General features: G+C 49.7%; 2 protein-coding genes across 2 annotated transcripts in view; one reads left to right on the plus strand and one right to left on the minus strand.

Annotated features, from left to right (window-relative positions):
* Positions 1-212: 212 nt before the first annotated feature.
* On the minus strand, positions 213-9,100 carry AP2S1 (adaptor related protein complex 2 subunit sigma 1). The gene is made up of 5 exons (XM_033129531.1): positions 8,902-9,100; positions 5,849-5,998; positions 1,327-1,440; positions 788-847; positions 213-591 (listed from the first exon to the last, which is right to left on the minus strand). Exons 1-5 carry the CDS (start codon positions 8,902-8,904, stop codon positions 490-492), a joined length of 429 nt encoding a protein of 142 aa, XP_032985422.1. The 5' UTR covers positions 8,905-9,100; the 3' UTR covers positions 213-489.
* An 8,336-nt stretch (positions 9,101-17,436) lies between these two features.
* Positions 17,437-21,650, plus strand: part of ARHGAP35 (Rho GTPase activating protein 35) — a 120,102-nt gene continuing 115,888 nt past the window's right edge. Inside the window, exon 1 of the mRNA XM_033129666.1 lies at positions 17,437-17,626. The gene's annotated coding sequence lies outside the window, so the exon portion shown is untranslated. The remainder of the gene's footprint in view (positions 17,627-21,650) is intronic.

Here is a 21,650-nt window from a genome sequence, read left to right on the forward strand (position 1 = left end):
TTAATAGCAGGTGCTCAGTGTCAAAATTTGTCACCCCTTCCAGTCTTGGGGGTCCTATATGGGCAGCAGCAAGTGTGAATGCACCTGGGTGCCCACCTTGTTCAGCACAAAGGGAAGTGTCTGTTGACTGACTGACTGAGTCACTGATGGCAGGGCATCCTGAGCGCCCATAGCTCCCAGGGAACATAGGCAAGGGCTCAAACACACAAGGCCAGGTTGGGACCACAGGTTTATTGGGACTCCACGCACACACACTCACGGCGTCACATGACAACGGCACGATGACTCGGTACACTCAAGGTGGCCTCCGCCCGCAGCTGGGGCCCAGAGGCAGTGGGGTGCAGTCTCCTCCCTTGTGGCCCAGACCCAGCTGGGTGCCTTCCTCCTGGGCAGGTGAGGGAGGGGGCTGCTGGGGTGGACCCCAGGCCTGGAAAGGGGAAGCGAGCAGGCAAGTCCGGGGAGGGCCGGGGCCGGAGGGGCTGCCCGCCCTCACTCCAGGGACTGCAGCATCAACAGCTGTTTCAGCACCTTCGTCTGGCTGGTCTCACGGATCTCACCGGCCAGGAACATTTCATCCACGACCGTGTAAACCTGAGTGAAGGGAGGTCAAGGGGAGAGCCTGGTGTGAGGGAAGAGGCCCGGCTGCCGGTCTGAACCTCGGAAGCTGGGGGCTCTGAGGCCTGGAGCCAGGAAATGGACACACCCACGGAGGCACTGGGTCAGGTTACAGCCCACCCTCCTGCCCCCCCCTCTGGCTTCCTCATCCTCGTCTTCACCAGGAGCCCACCTTGTAGAAGTTGAACACCAGGTCCAGTTCACAGACATTGTGGAAATATTCATTTAAGACCTGGGAGAGGGAGACGGAGACGGTAAGAGATGGGCAGGGAGACAGACACACAGAAACAGGAACAGAGGTCATCAGAGAGAGACAGCAAGAAGATGTGGGTGGTGGGGGAGGAGGGAGGAGGGAAGGGGGAGGGAGAGAAGGAGGGACAGATGGTGAGAAATACATAGAGAGAAATAAGAATGCAGGTCATCAGATGACGCCAGAAAAAGATGGCAAAAAAGACAGACTAAGGCAGAGGGAGAGAGACGAACAGAGAGAGGCATGGTCAGAGGGGGACAGAGATGGAGACAGACAGAGAGCGGCACAGAGACAGTAGTGGGCTGGAGTCCATACAAGGAGACAGACGAGAAGAAAAGTGAGCGGGGCAGAGAAAGACAGTCACTCCACCGCAAGGGGAGGGTGAGGAAGGTCTGTGCATCCAGAGAGAGGAGCCGAGTACCCGCGGGAGACTCGGAGCCCCTCCCCACCGCCACACACACCTCCACGAAGTTGTGGATGGCCTCCAGATAGGCCAGATTGTTGTCGTTGACGTCCACGCAGATGCAGAAGTAGAGGCCGGCATAGCGTCGGTAAATGATCTTAAAGTTCCGGAACTGTGGGGAAAGAGAGGCTGTCAGGCTCGGGGTGTGCCCAGGACCCCACGTGCGGGGCAGAGGGGGCCAAATTATTTAGTTCTTCATTCCTGTCTTGGTCCCTGAGGCCCTGCTCTGTGTCTGGCCCTGTGCGACCGAGATGCGCCTGGCTCTCCCCTCCTGGGGCTCACAGTCCATGGGCGAGTTATCCTCAGACATCCCCAGAGTGAAGAGCTAATTCTGCCTGGGGGTCCAGGAAGGCTCCCGGGGGGGGCGTCTGAGCTGACCTCTGGAGGATGAGCAGGAATGAATGGGCAGGAGGGTTCCAGGCAGAGGGAACAATTTGTACAAAAGCCCAGAGCCGAGAGGGAGCCTGGTATGTTCCATGGCATCCATCCACCTTTCATGGCTCCCTAGTGCCTCAGGAGAGAGTCAAAATGTAAGCAATGCATTCATTCATTCCACAAATACTGCCTGAGCACGAACCGTGGCGCAGGCTCTGTGCTGGGCAGTCTCGAGTCACCATATGTCACCAAGACAATTCCAGCGTTGCCCTTAACGGAACGGTAATATAAACATTACTACAGTAACACATTCACATAACCCAGGGATAAAAATGAGTGGACTGGGGATGCAGACTCTAGTTTTATATGTGTGTGGAAGTAGACAAGAGAGACAGACAGATACAGACATAGATATGCATACTGGCTGGCCAAGCACCACGTCATCGGCCAAAATCTAAAAAACCCAGCTCTAGGTCTGGCACGTATGTGGAGCCACCTGGTAGCAACGGCAAAGCCAACATTAGTCCTTGATTTTTGTGCTTTTTTTCCCCCAGCTCATCCTTTTGTTCATTTTATACCTCGAGTATGTTTTCTAACATGACTCCAGTAATGCCTGTACATCATCCATGGATTAATAAGCGTATATCACGGTGCAGACTCTTTTGTTTAACCGATACAGATAGTGATCAAATGTCTGAAGGCACCTGTTCTGCCAGAGAAGGTTCCAGATGGAAGGCCCAGGGCAGGAAGACTTTACCTGGAGATGTTACAAACCAGCTGTCACAACTGGTGTGGCCTTGGCCGCCTCTGACCCTGAGCAGTACTCTTCTGTTCTCGAAATTCTGCCTCTCCGGCTAACACCCTCCTCACGCCTTCCTATGCCTCTGTTTTCAGTTTCCTGGCTTCTCAGGGGTCAGGCCCAGAGCCGCATGGCTTCAGCTACATACTTGCAGGTAAGTCTCTTCCCGTAGGCTGGGGAGGTTTCTTCTAAACTCCTCTGGCCACTAGGCCCTGTCCCAGCCCTGACCACTGCAGGTGTCACTGTCTAGGGAAGGCTCTGTCTCCCCATTGGGCTGTGAGCCCCAGGACGGAAGGCTGGGGCTGTCACCAATGTCCCCAGCATTGCCCTGCACAGGGCTGGACACTGAAAAGGTACGTCAGTAGACAGAATGTCTCCATCCCCTCACCCCCAGGGACGTCCACATCCTAATCCCTGGAACTTGTGCACACGTGACCTCATGTGGCAAAAGGGACTTTGCAGATGAGTTTCAATTAAGCATCCTGAGATGGGGAGACGATCCTGGACCGTGTGGATGGGCCCACTGTAGTCACAAGTGTCCTTATAAGAGAAAGAGGAAGGCAGGGCAGTGTGGATCAGAGAGAGATTTCTGGATGTTACGCTGCTGGCTTTGATGACAAGGGGCCACGAGCTGAGGAATGCAGGCGGCCTCTAGAAGCCGGAAAAAGGCAAGGAAACGGATTCTTCCCTAGAGTCTCCAGAAGGAGTACAGTAGCCCTGCTGACCCATTTTGGACATCTGATCTCAAGAACTGTAAGACAAATTTGCGTGGTTTTTAAGCCACTAAGTTTGCGGTAATTTGTTATAGCAGCAACAGGAAACTAATACAGGTGCTAAGAAATACGCATTAATGAATAAATGAGAAGTATGGATGGCTGGGCTTTCTGGCTAGCTACTCAGCCCTTTGTTTCCCCTCACAAGTCTCCTGCTCCAGGAAGCCTGCTCTGACTGTAATCTCATCAGAGACATTATTTGATGTCTCTCCCTCCTGATACTCCCCAGTTTGTTGGGGGAGGGACTGATTCTCTCTTGTTCCCCACTGCATCCCCTCCTCCAGGAAGCCCTCCCTGACCTTCAGGCTGGGTCAGGTGCCCTCCTCCTGCCAGGCCGCTCCATCCCAGCCCTGCCCACTCTGGGTTGCCACTGTCTGGGGACAGGTCTGTGTCCCTCACTGGGTTGTCTCTACCCCCACTGTGAGCTGAGCACAGGGTTGGCCACAGAGGAATGGGTGGTAAATAAACGCACGAATGAACAGGTAAATGAGTGGGCCTGGCTCAGGAGGATCTGTGCGTCAGATCCTTGTGACATTCTGACCAGCTGGCCTCTCCAGCTGCTCGTCTGTTTGGGCCTCCCTGACTTCCTCCCGGCCCCTCAGACGTTGTCATTCCCAGCACTCAGGGTAGGACCTGAAACTGTGCTGGCAGCAGGAAGCCCCATAAGAGTGGGCATCCTAACGTCCCTGCTCCATTCAGCTCTCGCCACACCGGACTGCTCTTGGCAAGGCCACCAGTGACTCTGCTCACTGTCTCCAGGGGCCAGTCTCGTCTTCCTCCTGGAAACACTTTGCCCTTGGCTGCTGGGACCCCCAAATCTCCTGCTTTTCCTCTATCTCCCACTCCTACCTCTAGATGTGGCCTCCCTTCTCTTCTTTGTTCTGTCTGTCCACCCCCACCACCACCCCCGAGTCCTGTGGCTGTGGCTGCCATATATGTGCAGAAACTTCCATGACACCATATCCTTGCCCAACCCTCTCCCTGAACTCTGACTTGTCGCTTCCTCCTGGACACCTGCACCGGGAGGGGAACAGACACCTCACTCCTGATCTTCACTTCAACCTGCTCTTTCCAAACTCTGATCCATCTTAGAAAATGACAGTGCCACCCTATCGGTGGCCCCACTTTCTGTCACACTCCACAACTCATCCCTAGTCCTCTGGCTGGCTCTACCTCTAAAACTCTTCTTGCCACCCCCACTGCTTCCATGCTAGTTCACCAGCATCTCTCACCTAGACCATGGCTGTGGCCTCCTGCGCTTGCCCCCTGTGGAGGGATCCCTACGTCAGCCCACATCCCTCTTCTGCTCAAAAGCCTCCATGGCTGTCACCTCAGTCAGTAAGAGCCCAAGTCCTCACCATGGCCCACGAGGCCCTGCGCCATCTGCCCTTGTAATCTCTTTGACCTCTCCTCTTCCTTTCCTCCCCTCCGCCTCCCTGCCTTACTCCACAGCAGGCACGCTGGCCTTCTTGCCATTCCAGAAATTCCCCAGTATGTTCCTACCTCACAGCCTTTGCACTTGCCAGTTCCCTGGGCTTGGAACGTTCCTCTCAGATATCATCTTTTCTTCAACTCCTTCAGGTGTTGGCTCAAATGTCACCTCTTCAATGAAGACTTCCTCATCAAGCCACTTAAATCTGCATTCCAACCCCAGTGCACACACCCCAGCACTTCCATCTGCCACAGCTGCTTCTTTTTGCTCTGGGGTACCTAGCAACACCCTATATACTGTGTCTTTATCATCAGCTCTGAGGACAGGGCAATTCCCGGAAGCATCCCCAGTGCCTAGAACAGTGCCTGGCACACAGCAGGCCCTCGATAAATATTTGCTGAATGCTACAGGACAATCAGCCTGGTCTCTTGAACAGGCTAACACCATGGGAATTAAAAGTGGAGACTTCTCGATGAAAAGAGACCAAAGAGACAAACCAACCAAAGCAATGCAAGATCCTTGACTGGCTTTGAACAATAAGCTTTGAAGATTAGGGGGAAATTTAAATATTGATTGGGCATTAGAGTGACATTAAGGAGAATGATGAATTTTATCAGGTTTGATAATGATACTGGGATAATATAAGGAGATGTCTTCATTTTCTGAGACATATCCGGAAATATTTAGGGATGAAATTACACGATCTCTGTAAATAAATTTAAAACACTACAGCAAGGGGGTAGTTCATTATACCATTGTCTCTTCTCTTGTGTGTTTGAACATTTTTATAGTAATTTTTAAAAAGGCACCAGAAAACAATTCGTCAGCCACAAAAAGGTAGAACAAAAAAAAAAGGCAAAATGTTAATACTGACTAAATGTAGGCAGTGGGTGTATACATTTTCAAACAACTTCTCTCTCATTGTTCTAATCTGTATGTCTGAAAATTTTCACAATGCAAAGTACTCCCAACAGGGAAGGAAGACGGCAAGCTAAAAGTGTGTTAAGTGAATGAATGAATGAATGAATGAATGCTGGAAGGAAGGAGGGGTCTGAGGGGTTACTGCAATCAGAGGTTGGGCAGGAGGCTGGAAAGGAAGCAGGGGATTGTGGGAGGCATGGGGTGGGTGGGGGAGCATCACCTCTACAAAGTTGGTGTGTTTGGCATCTCGGACAGTGACCACAGCGTGCACTTCCTCGATCAACTTCTGTTTCTCATCATCATCAAATTGCATGTACCACTTGGCCAGGCGCGTCTTGCCCGCCCTGTTCTGGATAAGGATGAAGCGGATCTGGGGGCAGCAGGAGGAGGAAGTGAGAGCGGCAGGGAGGGAGGGCCAATGCTACACCCAACAGCCCCACCCATCGCCACCAGGGAGATAGGGTCCAAGCCTCCCTGCTGCCTGCCTTCCCCAGAGCCCAGCCAGGCCGACCTGACCACGTGCTCCCGTCCCAGGTCCCTCCAGTACCCTCTGTAGAGTGATTTCTCTTCCACCAAGTGGTCAACTCCACTCAGCTCCAGGGCCCTGAGTCCCAAGGCTGCACCCCTTCTTGTCTGCCTGACCTTGGACAAAAGATCCACCCCTCTACGCCTCAGTTCCCCCAATGGCAAAACAAGTTTATAAAATGAGTCCAGTGGCTGATAACATAGCAGGCACCCAGTAACTGAGTGTCATTCTTTGGCCTGAGTCCGGTAATGCCAACTTCTTTATTTCTTTTTACTTTTTAAAAATTGAGATATAATTCACATACCATAAAATTCACCTAAAATGTGTACAGTTAAGTGGTTTTTAATATATTCATACAATTGTGCAAAAAACATCACTATCTAATTCCAGAATATTTTCATCACCCCAAAAAGAAACCCCGACTAAGTAGCAGTCACTTTCCCTCCTCCCAGCCCCTAACAACCACTAATCTCTCTGTCTCTGTGGATTTGCCTGTTCTGGACATTTCATATAAGTGGAATACACCATATATGGCCTTTTGTGCCTGGCTTCTTTCACTCAGCATAATGTTTTCAAGGTTCATCCATGTAGTAGTATATATCAGCACTTCATTTCTTTTTATGGCTGCATAATATTCCACTGTACGGATAAATCTCGTTTGGTTTATCTTTCCATCAGCTGATGGACATTTGGGCTGTTTCCACTTTTTGGTGATTCTGAGAATACTGCTAAGATCACTTGTGTATACGTTTTTATGTGGACATGTTTTCATTTCTCTTGGGTAGACATCTAGGAGTGGACTTGTTGGGTTCTACGTGTAACTTTTCCAGGAACTGCTAAACTGTTTTCCAAAGCATCTGCTGCTTCCTAAGTGACTTGACTGCTTAGTGCCTCAGTTTATCCACCTAAAAAATAGGGCCATATAAGGGTGTGATGAGGAACAAACAACATCTGAGAAGTACCCAGAGTAGTGCCTGGTTCAGATAATACACAGTGTCCACTATGATTACTAGGAAAATTGTTTGTATGATTCTAAAATGCCAGGTCAACCGTCACAGGGCTACTAAGAAAACTGAAGGAGTTAATGCCAGGAGTGCTTGCTTAGCAGGGTGCCTACTACCTATCAAGCATTCAATAAAATTAGCTATTATTATGATTGAGGGACATTAAGAACACAAACTCTAGAGTCTGAATGAATCTTGGCACTGCTCACTGTGTTCATGGGAAGCCACTTAACCTTTCTGGACCTTAGTTTCCCCTTCTGTATAACAGACATAATGAGAGTCCTTCCCTCATAAGACCGTTGCACAGCTTAATAAACATAAGGGGTGTAGTATAGTGACTAGCCCATACTAAGTGACATATACTCGTTAGTATTAGTTCTTCGTATTATAATTCATCATCATTTGACTTTGAGAAAATCATGGCCCAGCTAGGAAGGCTGCCTTTGAGCCCAGTTCTGGTTGAGACAGGCATGCTTTATGCCCATTTTATAGATGAAGAAACTGAGGCTCAGAGAAGAAGTCTCACAGTCAGCAAGCAGAGCTGGGAGTCCAATGGCTTTGTTCTGAACCCCCTTACCCCTGCCTTGTGGGAGTCTCCACCCTTTCATGAAAGACCATTCTCTTTCCTAAGCCTTTCTCCATATACTCTCTCCCCTAACCCCAACCAATCAAGCTGGCTGGGAACAGGATATTGCACTTTCCTTCCAGAATCCCTTCTGCTGAGGCTAGGGAAAACCACTTCCTAGCAGGGCAGGGGTGCTGGTCAGGAAGGGAAAGGGCTTGGGGTGGAGGTGGGTGGGACCCACCTCAGGCAGCCACAGCCTAGGGGTAGAGCCGGGATATATGGGCATACAGGAAGGAGACCAGGAAGCAAACCTATTGGAGCTGAGGCAAAGCTGTTCTGACACCACCCCCCATTCATCTCTTTTTCCCTACTTCCTGCCCAAAGAAATCCTTTCTTATGGTTCAAAAGCCATACCCGGGGACGGGTGCTAAATCCAATGGCCCGTCCTTGCTCCACAAACGCCATCTCTCATTTCCATGCCTAATCCGACCCCCCCAACTCAGCTCTCCTTGGAAAGACCTGTTCCATTGCGCCCCATTCATTTCTAGTATCCACTCCCTACCTCCAAGCCTTCTTCCCCCTTTGCAGCACTTTCCCCGACTCTAAACCCATTCCCTACAGTTGTCTACTTCCCGTCTCCACTGTCCAGTCTCTTCCCCTGGGATTATCTCTCATCAGCAGTATCTCGCTCGTTTTCAACACCCCCTCTCCCGCCTGTAATGCCAGCTTCCTGCCTCTAGAGACCCCTTCTCTCTATCCCTATGTCTCTTATTCTTCTCCCACGCTCCTGCTACACTCCTAGAGAGCCCTCATCTCAGGACACCTCCATCCCACCTCCAATTCCTTCTCCCCACCTCCGAGACCCTGCTTTGTCAGTTGCCTCCGTTTTCAAAGCCCCCCAATCATCACCAATGTCCTCCCACCCGCACAACCCTCTCCCCTTGACACCTGATCTCAATGTCCCTAGCCTCCAGTCTCGGGTACACCCCCCCGCGCCCAGAATTACCATTCAGTTCCCCCCTTTCTGGCCTGTGACCGGTCCCAATCCCGAGAGCCCGCGCCCGGCCCAGACCATTGCCACAGCAGCGGGGGGCGACTGTCAGTACCCAGCCGAGCCTCCAGTATCTGCACGTGGACCCACCCTCCTCCTGTCCCCAGCGTGAGCGCGGCCCCGTTACCATGGCGACCCCCGTCCGGACCCCAGCTGGCCCGGTCCCGCGGCGACTGGGCGGCTCCGGCTCTGGAAGCAGTTGGAGGACCCAGGGCTAGAGCGGACTTCCGGCAGAGGAACCCTCTTGCCCTATCGCGCACTTCCCGCTGGGAATTGTAGTCCCAAGAATGGGTTTGCTCGTTCGGGCGGCAGGCCAGTGGAAGACACGATCATTCTTCCAACATGCTGGCGCGCTCCTGTCCGTTTCCCACCAGACGGGTCATGCTCCAAATGCATGCCGGGAGTTGTCGGTGCACTTCTTCAGAAGACTACAATTCCCGAAATGCACGTTGGGCGTTACATTCTGGGAAATGTAGTTCTAGTAGACCCTTCCTTCCCCCGCCCCCCGCCCCCGCACCACTTTCAAGGAAAGAAGGGCATGCTGGGAATAGTAGTTTTAAATAAGAAACTGCGTTTGGGGGAGCTAGAAATGTAACTGTCTTTCGGTGCTCACTTAGTGCTTTGTTTAAAATACCTTGAGTGTTTCTCTGTGGAAGACGGACAGTAGCATATGAGCATTTTGGGAGTCAGAAGTCACACCCTGTTATTTCCGCAATGTCCTACAGGTACACAAATCAGCCCTATCCAGTGTAGGAGGGGATATGAATACCAGGTTAGAATCATTGCAGTCTATCCTGAAACCTGACTACTACAATTGCTTATAGCGGAGGCACCTAGTCTAGGTGAAGACTTAGGGACAAACCTCCCAGAGGGAGTGGCATTTGAGCCGAGATCCGAAGATGAGTGGAAATTAACCAAGCAATGATTATCGTAGGTGGGGGCTGGGGAAGGCAAGGCAGGCAGAGTGCTCAAGCAGGGGCACAGACTTTGTCTCTGCCCCCAGGAATCTCACAGCCTGGGTGGTTGGAGCCTGAGGTGACATTCCACAGAAATAGACGGAAAGGACTAGTCCCAGCACTTTAGTATGAGTATGGACCCTGGAAAGATTCTCTCCTTTGCCATGTCATTACAGCATGCTTGTTATAGGGAAAAATTGGAAAGAGACAAAATATGCATCAATAGAGGAAAACTCAATCACATGCAGTCACATAAAATATTATGCAACGAGAGTTACGATGAGTGAGCAAGATCTCTGTGCATTGACTTGGACGATCCCTAGGACATGTTGTTGAAGAAACAAAGGGAGATGCAGAGTGACACGTATACAGTGTGTCATTTGATTTTTCTTTTTATTTATCTCTCCAACTTTTTGCATAGAAAGTTTTCATATCTACAAAAAGTTGTAGTATTAGCACAATGAACTCCAATGTATTATTCATCTTGATTCACTAATTGTTGATATCTTGCCACATTTACTCTCTCTATATTTATTTGAACCATTTTAAGTGAGTTGCAAATATCATGCTATTTCATCCCAAAAGGCTTCATGCTTCAACATTCCTCTTAAGAACAAAGACGTCTCCTCCATAAACATACAATGATACATTCAGGAAATTTAAATAGTAATACTACACTGGCAGATCTTGCTCTGTAGGATCAGCCCCTGCCAACAGCTCTTCCACTATAGTCAAGGCCAATCCTCATAATCAGTGAGCCTAAGAATCAGTCCCTCACATTGATGTGCAATTATCAACCAAGGCTCAACTACACGAGGAGGGCACACACAACCCAAACAAGGGACTCACCTGGAGTGCGTGGCTCAGATCACCAGAAAGACTGTGGCACTGAACTCCACAGCACACCTACTACATAAGGCCACTCTACTAAGATTGGAAGATGTAACAGCCCTACCTAATACATAGAAACAAACACAGGGAGGCAGCCAAAATGGGGAGACAAAGAAACATGTCCCAACAAAAGAACAGAACAAAGCTCCAGCAAAAGAACTAAGTGAAACGGAGATAAGCAATCTATCAGACGCAGAGTTCCAACACTGGTTATAAGAATGCTCAGTGATCTCATAAAAATGAGATGGAAACCATAAAAAAGAACAAACAGTCAGAAATAAAGGATACAATAATGGAAACAAAGACTATATTACAGGGAATCAACAGTAGATTAGATGAAGTAGAGGATCCAACCAGCAATGTAGAAGATAAGGTAGCAGAAAACACCCAACCAGAACAGGAAAAGAAAAAAGAACCCAAACAATTGAGGAGAGGTTAAGGGGCCTCTAGGACAATATCAAGTGTACCAACAGTCACATTATAGGGGTACCAGAAGGAGAAGTGAGACAGCAAGGAATTGAAAACCTATTTGAAGAAATAATGACAGAAAACTTCCCTAACCTGGTGAAGGAAATGGACATATAAGCCCAGGAAGCACAGAGAGTCACAAACAAGATAATCCAAAGAGGCCAACACCGTGACACATCATAATTAAAATGCCAAAGATTGAAAACAAAGAGAGAATCTTAAAGCAGCAAGAGAAAAGCAGTTAATTACCTATAAGGGAGCCCCCCATAAGACTGTCAAGCTGATTTCTCAACAGAAACTTTGCAGGCAAGAAGGGAGTGGCAGAAAAATACTCCAAGTGATGAAAAAGCAACAACATACAACCAAGATTGTTTCTACCCAGCAAAGGCTGTCATTTCGAATTGAGGGACAGATAAGGAGCTCCCCAGAGAAGAAAGAAACTGAAGGAGGTCATCACCACCAAACCAGTATTACAAGGAATCTTAGAGGGACTTTTTTATGATGGGAGAGGGGTTAAGGACAGGTGAAAGGGGAAGGGATTAAGAAGTACAATGGGTTGTTATACAGTAGTCATGGCGATGTAGGGTATAGCATAAGGAATATAGTTAACAATACTGTAATAACTAGGTATGGCATCAGATAGGCACTAGATCTGTCAGGGGTGATAGATGGGAATGGGGTTGGGGGCAGGGTGAAGAAGGTGAAGGCACTAAGAAATACAAATTGGTAGTTAATACAGTATGGGGAATATAATCAACAATGTTGCAAAGATCATGTAAGGTGTCAGATGGGCACTGGACTTATCAGGGGATCGCGTCATAGACTATGTAGATGCCTGACCAATGCGCTATACACCTGAAGCTGAAGTAGGATAATATGAATGTCAACTATAACTAAATATATAGGTATATATAGTCACAGGATGTGGAGTACAACATAGAGAAGAAAGTCGATGGTATTATAACAGCTATATAAGATGTCAGAGGGGTAGTAGCTTGGAAGGTGGGTTATCACTTTATGAGGGGTTTAAATGTCTAACTATTATGTTGCTTTGTACGCCTGAAACTAATAAAAAAATCAGTACAAATTGGTAGTTACAAAATAGTCACAGGTATGTAAAGTACAGCAATAGAGAATATGGTCAATAATGTCTCAACAACTATGTATATTGCCAGGTGGGTACTAGACTAATCGAGGGATCATTGCATAAGCTATATAAATGTTTAACATTCAGGTGCTACACACCTGAAACTAATATAAAATAATATTGAGTATCAACTGTAATTGACATAAATAAGCACTTTTTTAAAAGGCGAAAAATATTAATACTACACTACTATCTAATATAGGTCCATATAAAAATATCCCTGATCATCTCAGTAATATTCCTTATAGATTTTTTTTTCTGTTCCAGGATCTGGAACAATTGGTACACAAATCTGATTTCTGTTCAATTGAATCCAGAATCATAGGTTGTATTTAACTGTCACGTTCCTTTAGCCTTATTAAATCTGGAACAGTTCCCTTGTCTTGTTAGTATTTCAAGAGGTTGGCATTTTCTAAGAGTCCATGTTTCTACATGATTAGATCCAGGTTTGACATTTTTTGTCAGGAATATCACATAAGTGATGCCGTGTCCTTCTTAGAGTATCCGGCTGGGGGCATGTGATGTTGGTTGGTTTCATCCTTGGTGATATTAAGTTTGACCACTTAATTTCTGTCATATATTTCTTTTCTTTTAAATTAAAGTTTATTGTGGTGACAATTGTTAGTAAAGAGTATATTTCTTTTAAAAGTTATGTGATCCCAAAAGCATAAGCAACAACAAAAAATGTAAATTGAACATAAAAATTAAAAACTTTAATTTTGCATCAAAGGACTATCAAGAGTGACAAGACAAGCCAGAGAATGGGAGAAAATCTTTGCAAACACATATCTGGTAAGGGATTATTATCCAGAGTACATGAAGAACTACAACTCAACAACTCATCAAAAAATGGGCAAAGAGAGGCGGCCGGATGGCTCAGTTGGTTAGAGCGCAGAGCTCATCACACCCAGGTCGCCGGTTTGATTCCCACATGGGCCAGTGAGCTACACCTTCCACAACTAGAGTGAAATGACTTGACTTGGAGCTGAGCTGCGCCCTCCACAATTAGATTGAAAAACAAAACAAAACAACAACTTGACTTGGAGCTGATAGGTCCTGGAAAAACACACTGCTCCCCATATTCCCCAACAAAAATTAAAAAAAAAATTTGGCAAGAGGGGCAGCCGGTTAACTCAGTTGGTTAGAGCACGGTGCTCTTAACAAGGTTGCTGGTTAGATTATCACATAGGCCAGTGAGCTGTGCCCTCCACAACTAGATTGAAAACAATGACTTGACATGGAGCTAATGAGTCCTGGAAAAACACACTGTTCTCCAATAAAAATTAAAAAAAAAAAAGACAGGCAATATCAAGTGCTTGGGAAAACGTGGAGCAGCTGAAATTCTTATACATGTCTATGGGATGTAAATTGGTATATCCACTTTGGGAAACTGGTTAAAGAAAGTGAACACATGCACACCCAGCAATTTCTCTCTGGGGTCATATGTAGCAGACATGAGCACATATGTTTACCAAAAGATATGTTCTAGACTGGTCATAGCAGCATTATTCATAATAGGCAAGCAGATGCTCACCAACAGTAGAATAGATAAACACATTGTGGTTCATTCACACAGTGGAGTAGTATATAGCACTGAGAATGAATGATCTATAGCTACACACAGTAACGTGGACAAATCTGATAAACAATGTTGATCAAAAGAGGCCACATGTCTAATTCCATTTATATAAAGTATAAAAACAGGCAAAATTAATCTACTGTCTTAGAAATCAGGATAGCGGTTCTCCTTTTTGGGGAGGGCAGTGACTGGAAGGGGACACCGGGAAAGGCGGCTTCTGAGCCATTGGTCATATTGTTTCTTAATCTGGCTGCTGGGTATAGGTCTGTGCTCTCTTTGTGGATATTTGTTGTGCTGTACACCTGTGATTTATGCACTTCTCGGTATGCGCTGTATTTCAGTTTTTAAAGTTTACAGAAATTGAAAGGTTCATCATCCAGTCTTCCATCGGATATTTAGTGCGTGCACACTACGTGTCAAGCACTGACCAGGAGCTGGGACCACGCAGTGAATCCGAGCATCCCCGCCTCCTGTTCCTTCCTCCTGATTGGCTGCCCTTCTGGCCAATGGAGGAAGAGTTCACTGCTCTCTGACATCCCCTGCAGCATCAGCTAGCTGCAGCTTCCTCAGTTCGGTTTGTAGGCGGCGCTGTGAGCTCACCAACGCCTTGGTCAAGCGCAGACCTGATCCCCACCTTCTCTCTGATTTTTCCTGATTCTGAGGAATGAAGAATTTCCACCCTTTTTTTAAATAGACTTTTGTGGATTTCTTCTGCCTGTACATCTCTCTCGTGCTGGTCCGGATCCCCAGGACTCTCGTACCTACTACTCGTGCTCTCTGGTTGGTGTGACCTCCAGTCCTAGTCACTGGGGCCGCTAGGGCACTGCTTGGGAAAGCTTGACAGCTGCCCAGACCGGTAGTCGGCACTTCTTTCTGTAGGCTAATTGTTCACTCGGTTGTTTATTTATCCTGGAGTGGAGGCTAGCCGGGTGCGCGGGGGCGGCTGCCCCCAGGGAAGCCTGCTTCCTGTGGTTGGCTTGCTCAGCTGACACCCACCCTCTTGCGCACTGGAAATAGCTGCAGAGATGGAAGGCCTTCCTTCATGGTTCTGTTCGTTCATCTAGGGGAGCCCTGCTGGAGTCCCTGCCTTGTGCCTGTACCTGTGCTGGGGACATCATTGGTGACTGAAATAGTCCCGGCTCTGTCCTCTCAGGGATCACAGTCCGGTGGGAGAAAAAGACCTATCACTAGACAGTCGTCAGGGCTTGGATGGAGGACCCAGAGGGGTTGTGGGAGCCTAGAAGGGGTGCCTGATCCAGCCTGGGGGATCAGGGAGGGCTTCCTGGAAGAAGAGACATCGGAGAGGTAGGAGTTAGTTATCCATCAAGGACCAGGTTTTTTTAGCTACCATGTCCAGTGCCTGCCATCATCCCCTTTGTTTAGCATTGGATTTTTTCATTTATTTATTAACACGTATTTATTGTGGGCCATTTGCCAGACTGAGTAACTAGCCAGAGTCCCTGCCTTCAAAGGGCTCACATATAAAATGGTGATACCAATACAGAACTTCATAGCACTCTGGTGGAGTGCTATGAAGATGTCATTTATCCAATTGTCTGGATTTGATTCTTAAATCTGCCATTTACTAGCTATGTAATTCCCTATGCCTTAGTTTAGAGTAACGATAACCTACTCATAAGGCGTTGTGGAGGATCAAGTGAGTTAACATGTTTAAAGTGCTTTACAATGTTGCCTAGCATTCTAAATGTTGCCTGTTTTTATCAAAGAATGAGGACTCAGACCAAAGTGGGAGGCCACCCTGAGGAAACGACTTCAATCTGAGACTTGAAGAATAAGGTGGAGTTGATGGGCTTCAGAAAGGGGGGAGAGTGAGCCCAGTGAGTGAGCCCAGTTTTCTTTCTTCTTCGGGTGCTGTCAGTTCACAAATTTGCCAAGATTGGAAGGTCCTAGAACACTGCGTTGGAGTTATAAAGACATATTAATTGGAGGTAGGGAAATCCAGTGTCCCCTGCCCCCAGTCTTTCTGATGTTCTCTCAGCGATCTCAAAATCACTTATAAACCAGGGTTTGCAGTGGCAGCCTAAAGAAAAATCTAGGCCACACACTTGATTGGTTTGGCTCACAGTGCTTAAAACAAACTTTTAAAAAGTAAGTCACTAACATCTAAAAATCAGACTTCATGCATTAAAAGTGATACATTTTAAAAAAAGTCAATGGAAAAACCATGATCAGTAACCAGAGAACTTTTATTTAATGGGATGTTTTAAAACTTGAGGGCATGTAATTTTATTATCTTTTATAGAACAAGGGATGATTTTCACGCTTTACAAATGTAACTCATTTAATTCTCACAGCAACCCTATGAGGGAGGTAAGATTATTATTCCATTTTATAGATGACGAGACTGGAGAAAGAAACGCAAAATGCAATATGAACCATACATAGCGTTTCTTCATGCATTCCATAAATACTGTCTAGGCGCCCGGAACCCTCATCTTCCACGATCTGTACTTCCGGAGGGGTCCCAGAGGAACCGCTCCTCAGTAACTTCCCATCACTACTATTTCCCCTCCAGGCGCCCAAACTGACATTTGATTTGCAGTCATTTGCACGATGCTAACTTGGAGGCCAGGGCGCAGTCGGGACCCGGCCCTCGCCCCTCTTCTCGGTATCAGGTGGTCACAGAATCCAGAACAAGTTGTATTAAAGCGCGCGTTGCCTGCAGATTTCCGACACTGCAAGGAGAAAGAGCACGCGCTCTCCAGCCCCTCCCCTTCCTCGGGAAACGACTAATTGCGAGGCTGATTGGGTTGAGGCGGGTCACGCCTCCGAGTGCTCCCCAATCATCTTCCTCGCTGGGTGCGCCACCAGCTACTCAGCCCCTCCTCACCTCCCCACGTTACGTCTCTCCCTCTCTCCTCCTCCGTTATCCCGGGGGCTGCGGCTAGCGCGGCAAACCCACCTACCCTTGGCTCTCATTGGCTGCTCAGGTCCCGCGCGAGCGAGATCGCGCCCTACGCCCCCTCTCCCGCCCCCAAAGCCGGGCCATGCCTCTCCCCTCCGACTTTCTCCGAGCCAGCGTGAGGGGATCGGCTGCTTCTGGCGCGCGCATGGGTGCGCGCGCCTCCCGCGGGCCACTCCCTCCACCTCGTGCCAGTCGCCGGCGGCTGGCAGCAGCCCCCGCGCACGCGCACTTGCCCCCCCGCCCCACTCCCTCTGCCCGGTCGCGGGTCTCCTCGCGCTGTCTCGCGCCGCAGCCACTGCAGTAGCGGCATTTTCTTGGGGCGCACGCGCATTGCGCCCTCCGCGGCGGTTCCCAGCCCCAGGCCGCGGCGGTGGCAGTGAGCCCTTCGGGCGCGCACGCGCTCTCTTACTTCTCACCCTACCCTGCGCCGGCTGTCTTCTCGCGGCGCGCGCCCAGGGGCCGTTATCCTTCTGCAACGGTCCCCGCGCGACGCACGCGCAGTAACAAGGGGGAGCGCGCGGGAGCGGCGGCCGCAGGAAGGAGGCGCCGCCGCCGCCGCCGCCCGCCGCCGCCACCGCTGCCGCCATTGCTAAAGAGGGAGGGAGCGAGCAAACGAGCGAGGCTGGTCCGCCCTCCCCTGGTTCCCGCCCCTGCCCCTTCCCCCCCCCGCCCCCCGCCCCGGGGGAGAACCGCGGCGCGGCAGAAGGAGGTGGAGGAGGCGGAGGAGAGAGCCCGCGAGGGAGGGTCTGCCCGGCCCCCCGCCGCCGGAGCCGCTGCCGCCGCCTCTGCCGCCGCTGGAGGAGGAGCAGCAGAACATGGCGCCGGGGCCGCCGTCCCCGCTGCCGGGATCTCGGAGGCCGGGGCCGCGTTGAGGGCGCCTAACTGGTGAGTGCGCGAGCTCGCGGGCCCCGGCTCCGAGGCTGGGCGCCGCCCCGCTGCGGGGTCCAGGGGGAGGCGGGGACGGCGGGGCCCGGAGCCCGCGAACAATGGAGGAGCTGGAGGGGGAGGGGAGGGAGCGGCCCCCCAGTCCCCGGGTCCCGCCGGCTCCGCAGCTTTGCGCTGCGGCCCGGCCCGAGGGGCCCGGTTGCCCTTCGGACGTGCCCCTGCCCACCGCAGCCTTGCTGTCCCTGCGTCTGCCCCCCACCCTCCGACCCACTGGGATCTCGGTGTCTGCCTCGCCCCCCCACTTCAGCCACTCTGTTTCCAATTCTACGCACCCGCTTCCACCTTCACTCCTCCTGGACTCTGCAGTGCTCAGGGGACCCACCTCCTCAGTGGCCTTTCTGCATCTCTTAATTCTCGACCCCCACTTTGAGATTCGTGACCCCTCGCCTCCCCTCGATTCCGCTCCCACCACCCTGCGGACCTGTCCCCTTCTTTGACCTGTCTGCTCTTAACCCTTCCTCTCAGAATCTCTTGCCTCCCCAGGAGCTGTCCTTCTAGGACCTGTGGTTCCACCTCCATGGAGGCCCTTCTGAGACTCTTGTTCTAGGCACTGCTGCCCCAGGTCTTCTTCTTGGACTTAATTTCACCTCCCTCTTGGGCCTTACTGCCCACTCATAGCACCTGCTGCAGCACCCCAGGGATGCCCCTGGTCTCTCTGAGCCTTCCATGCTTCTGGTTCTGTCTCCCGCTCCTTCTCAGACTCCGATGCACCAGCTGTCTCCTTCCCTTCTCAGTTCTTGCTCCCCTTGGTCATGCAGATCCTTGCCTCTCTTTCAGACCTTTTTGCTTCCTGGCTCTGCCCTTTGGCCAATCTCCGCTCTTGCTGTGACCCCTAACCTGCTGGCTTTCAGACTCTGCCTTCCACTAAGCAGTGTCGTCCCTGTCTCTGACCGGGCTGCTCTGTCATTTCTGCCATTTACGGCTCGACCGTCTCTGCCTAACCCAGCTTCTCCGCAGCCTCAGTCTGCCCCAGTGTTCTCCTTGAGGTTTTCTCTCCCCACCTCCTCATTGGCACTCTTGAGCTGTTCCATTCATTTGCTCCCCGTTTCTTTGACCTGTCTCCCTTTCAGTTCTTCGCGTAAGACATGCTTCCATCCTCCTCTTTGCTCCAAGTCCTCTCCTCTCCATTTTGGCCCTTCTTACTCTTGCCCCTTTACCTCATTAAATCAGCCATAACTTCTCTCTGACTCACCTCCCCCTTCCCGTTCTGCGTCTCACAGCCCTGTCCCAAATCCTTTTTGCACCTGCTCTTTTCATTTGTTCATTTCTGCCCCGTCTTCTCTATCTAACGTCTTTCTCCCAGCTCTGCCCCTTTTGGAGCTGTCCACTTGCTCACCTAGTTTTTTGTACCCATTTTAACTTTCCTACCGCTGTCCTCTCTAGGAGGGGTCCTTTTCAACCTTGGTCATCTTGTAACCGCCTCCACTTCTGCTGCCTCTGAGGTCTAAGCTTCCCGCCTGACCTTGTCTCCCCCACCATTTCGATCCAGCTATCAATCTCCACTCTGTCCCTTCTTGGGTTTGTCCTCCCCTCTTTGCCCTCCCTCATTTTTGTGCCTCCTTTTTTAGTCCTCTCCCCAATTCTGCCCAATAGTAGAGTCGTTTTCTCACCCGGTCCTACCTGTCACCGTCTGCCTCCCCAGCTCCAAGTCCCCTCTTGGAGCCTCCTGAGTTCTTGGGTGGATTCTCCCTCTGTTTTGAAACCCCTCTCCCAATTCTGTTCCTCGTTGACTTTTTTCCTCCCTCATCTTTCTTTCCCCTTGTATCTTACCAGGCTCCTTTCCATCCCATTTAGTTCCTATCAGACTTGGTTCTCCCAGCTCCCCTCCCTTGACCTCCCCATTCCCCGCTGAATGTTCCTCCTCTTCAGGTTTGCCTTCCTCTAGTCTCCGTCCTCAGCTTTGGAGGGAAAGGGGCTCGGTTGGGCCTCGGTTCCTTGGGCTCTGATTTAGACCGCAGGTTCCCTCTGTGCCTGACCCTGAGGGTTTTATCCTGAGGGATCCTGTGAGATCTGGGTAAATATTAAGTGGGGGCTGCTTGATTGGTTACTGCTCTCTGGAGTCTGGGAGTGTACCCCCCCCCCCATTCTCCTTCTTCCTGCCCCTTCTATCAAGGTTAGTGGTGGGGGTAGATCTCTTTCCATTGCCCTGTTTTCTTTCCCACTCCCGTTTTGCTCTCCAGCGTCTTCAGTTCCCTGGGCTTTGCTGCTTTGTGTCCTTGGGAAAAGGAGAGTGCAGCTGCTCACAGGTCTTGCTTCTCTCTCCCTTTCCCTGCCCTCTTCTCGGAGCGATTGTAAAGAGAAAGTTGGACCCTCTCGCCCCTTCCACCTCCAAGCCAGCACCCCGTGGGAGAACTTAGGAGTGTGCTCCTTTTTATTTTTTACCCCACTCCTGGCTGGGGAAATGCCAGTTCGCTAGTTCTCCCCAGTCCCACCAGGGGTTATAGACATAGGTGGTGTTGACTGCTGGGGGTCTGCAGAAGAGTCCTGCCTTGCCTGACGGCCCCTGGTTTGCAGTGTGACCTTTGGAGGGTGGGGGGATGCTGGGCTTGCTTCTCTTCCACCTCTGCCCCGGGAAGGCTCCGGCTTCCTGGTCTTCCAAATAGTGGAGGCCTGGATTTGGAAAGCGCTTTGCGGTTGTTTGTTGAAAGAGAGAGTGCCAAGTGTCACTCAGATTTCTGCCCTCTGGTATCGCAGGCGCTCCCAGCCACAGGAGCTGAACGCCTCTGGGCAGAGCCACACTGGATTGGGGTGGGGGGAAGGGGCTCAGTGGTGCACAAGAGGTATGTGAGTGGGCCCTGACACTCCCCAAGCCTTTTGAGGGACCTGATTTGATAGGGTGAGAAAGGAGTGCCAGGAACTGGCCGATTGGATTGGGTTTTTGGTCTGATTACCTGGGAAATGTGTCTTAGCTACCTTTCCTTGAGCTGTTTCCTTCAGTGATCTTATGTTAGGGGTGGGGTTTAGGAAATTCATTCAGAGGAAGAGGTAGTTTTTACAGAAAAGCCTTCCAAGCATTTTCCTTCCTTAACTTAGGAGAGGGAACCTTTTGCATGTTCTGAGTTTATTTATTTTATTTCTTAAGTAAATCACAAGCCTGACTTTTTTCCCCTGTGGCCTAGGGCAATTGCATATTAAAGCAGCCATCCAGCTGTGAAGGAGCATTTACTGGAAGGACTTTATTTCTTAACTGAACTACGATCAGACTTTGTTTACTTCAGGACTTATTCAGAAATAGTTCTGTGTGAACACATTTGAAATAAAAAATAAAAAACGTTCACTGTTATCCACAGAATTGGACCATTGACTCATCACATGTCAGGGCATCTGTATGTGAGACAGTGAGGCGAACTGGGTACTAGATCCATCTGGCTCTTTCAGCTTCTAACTTCTCAGGACTTTAAATTTTCTGACAAGTAGAGGCTGGTAATTTTAATTATCTATGGCGTGTGTCTTCACCATGATTGACTTAAAGAATTTTGGTTCATTTCCACTGGTTTCTGTTCATTTCTGAATTTTGTGAATCATGGTTTTCTGAATTGATTTTACAGTTTATGTTTCCCGTGTTGGTATAAATAGTTGTTTTGTTTCTTTTATTCTTAATGTGGAAGTGGCAGCTAATTAAGAATAAAAACAACTGTGTATGCAATACCGCTTAAATTGTGTTCCAGAGTTTTAACATCACTGGCAGCACAGAAAGTTTCTGCAAGCCCAAAGCCTGAGTTTATATAATAGGAAGAGAGGAGATAGATGAACAAAGAGCTGATTTTTCTTCCTAAACTGATAACTGATGTTCCAGACTGTCAGATTTCTCTGATGGTAGCAGAGGCTCTAACCTCAGCATCAACATTTGCTTTCATGATGGAATTGGGTGCTACCGAAATCTGTGGTGGGTAGCCTTGGCCTTCTGGACCAGTTAATGTGCCAGCTGGGGGCTGGGTGTCGAGCCTGCGATAGTGGTAGGTGA

This window comes from Rhinolophus ferrumequinum, chromosome 15 (genome assembly GCF_004115265.2).
Source record: "Rhinolophus ferrumequinum isolate MPI-CBG mRhiFer1 chromosome 15, mRhiFer1_v1.p, whole genome shotgun sequence".
NCBI lineage: Eukaryota > Metazoa > Chordata > Mammalia > Chiroptera > Rhinolophidae > Rhinolophus > Rhinolophus ferrumequinum.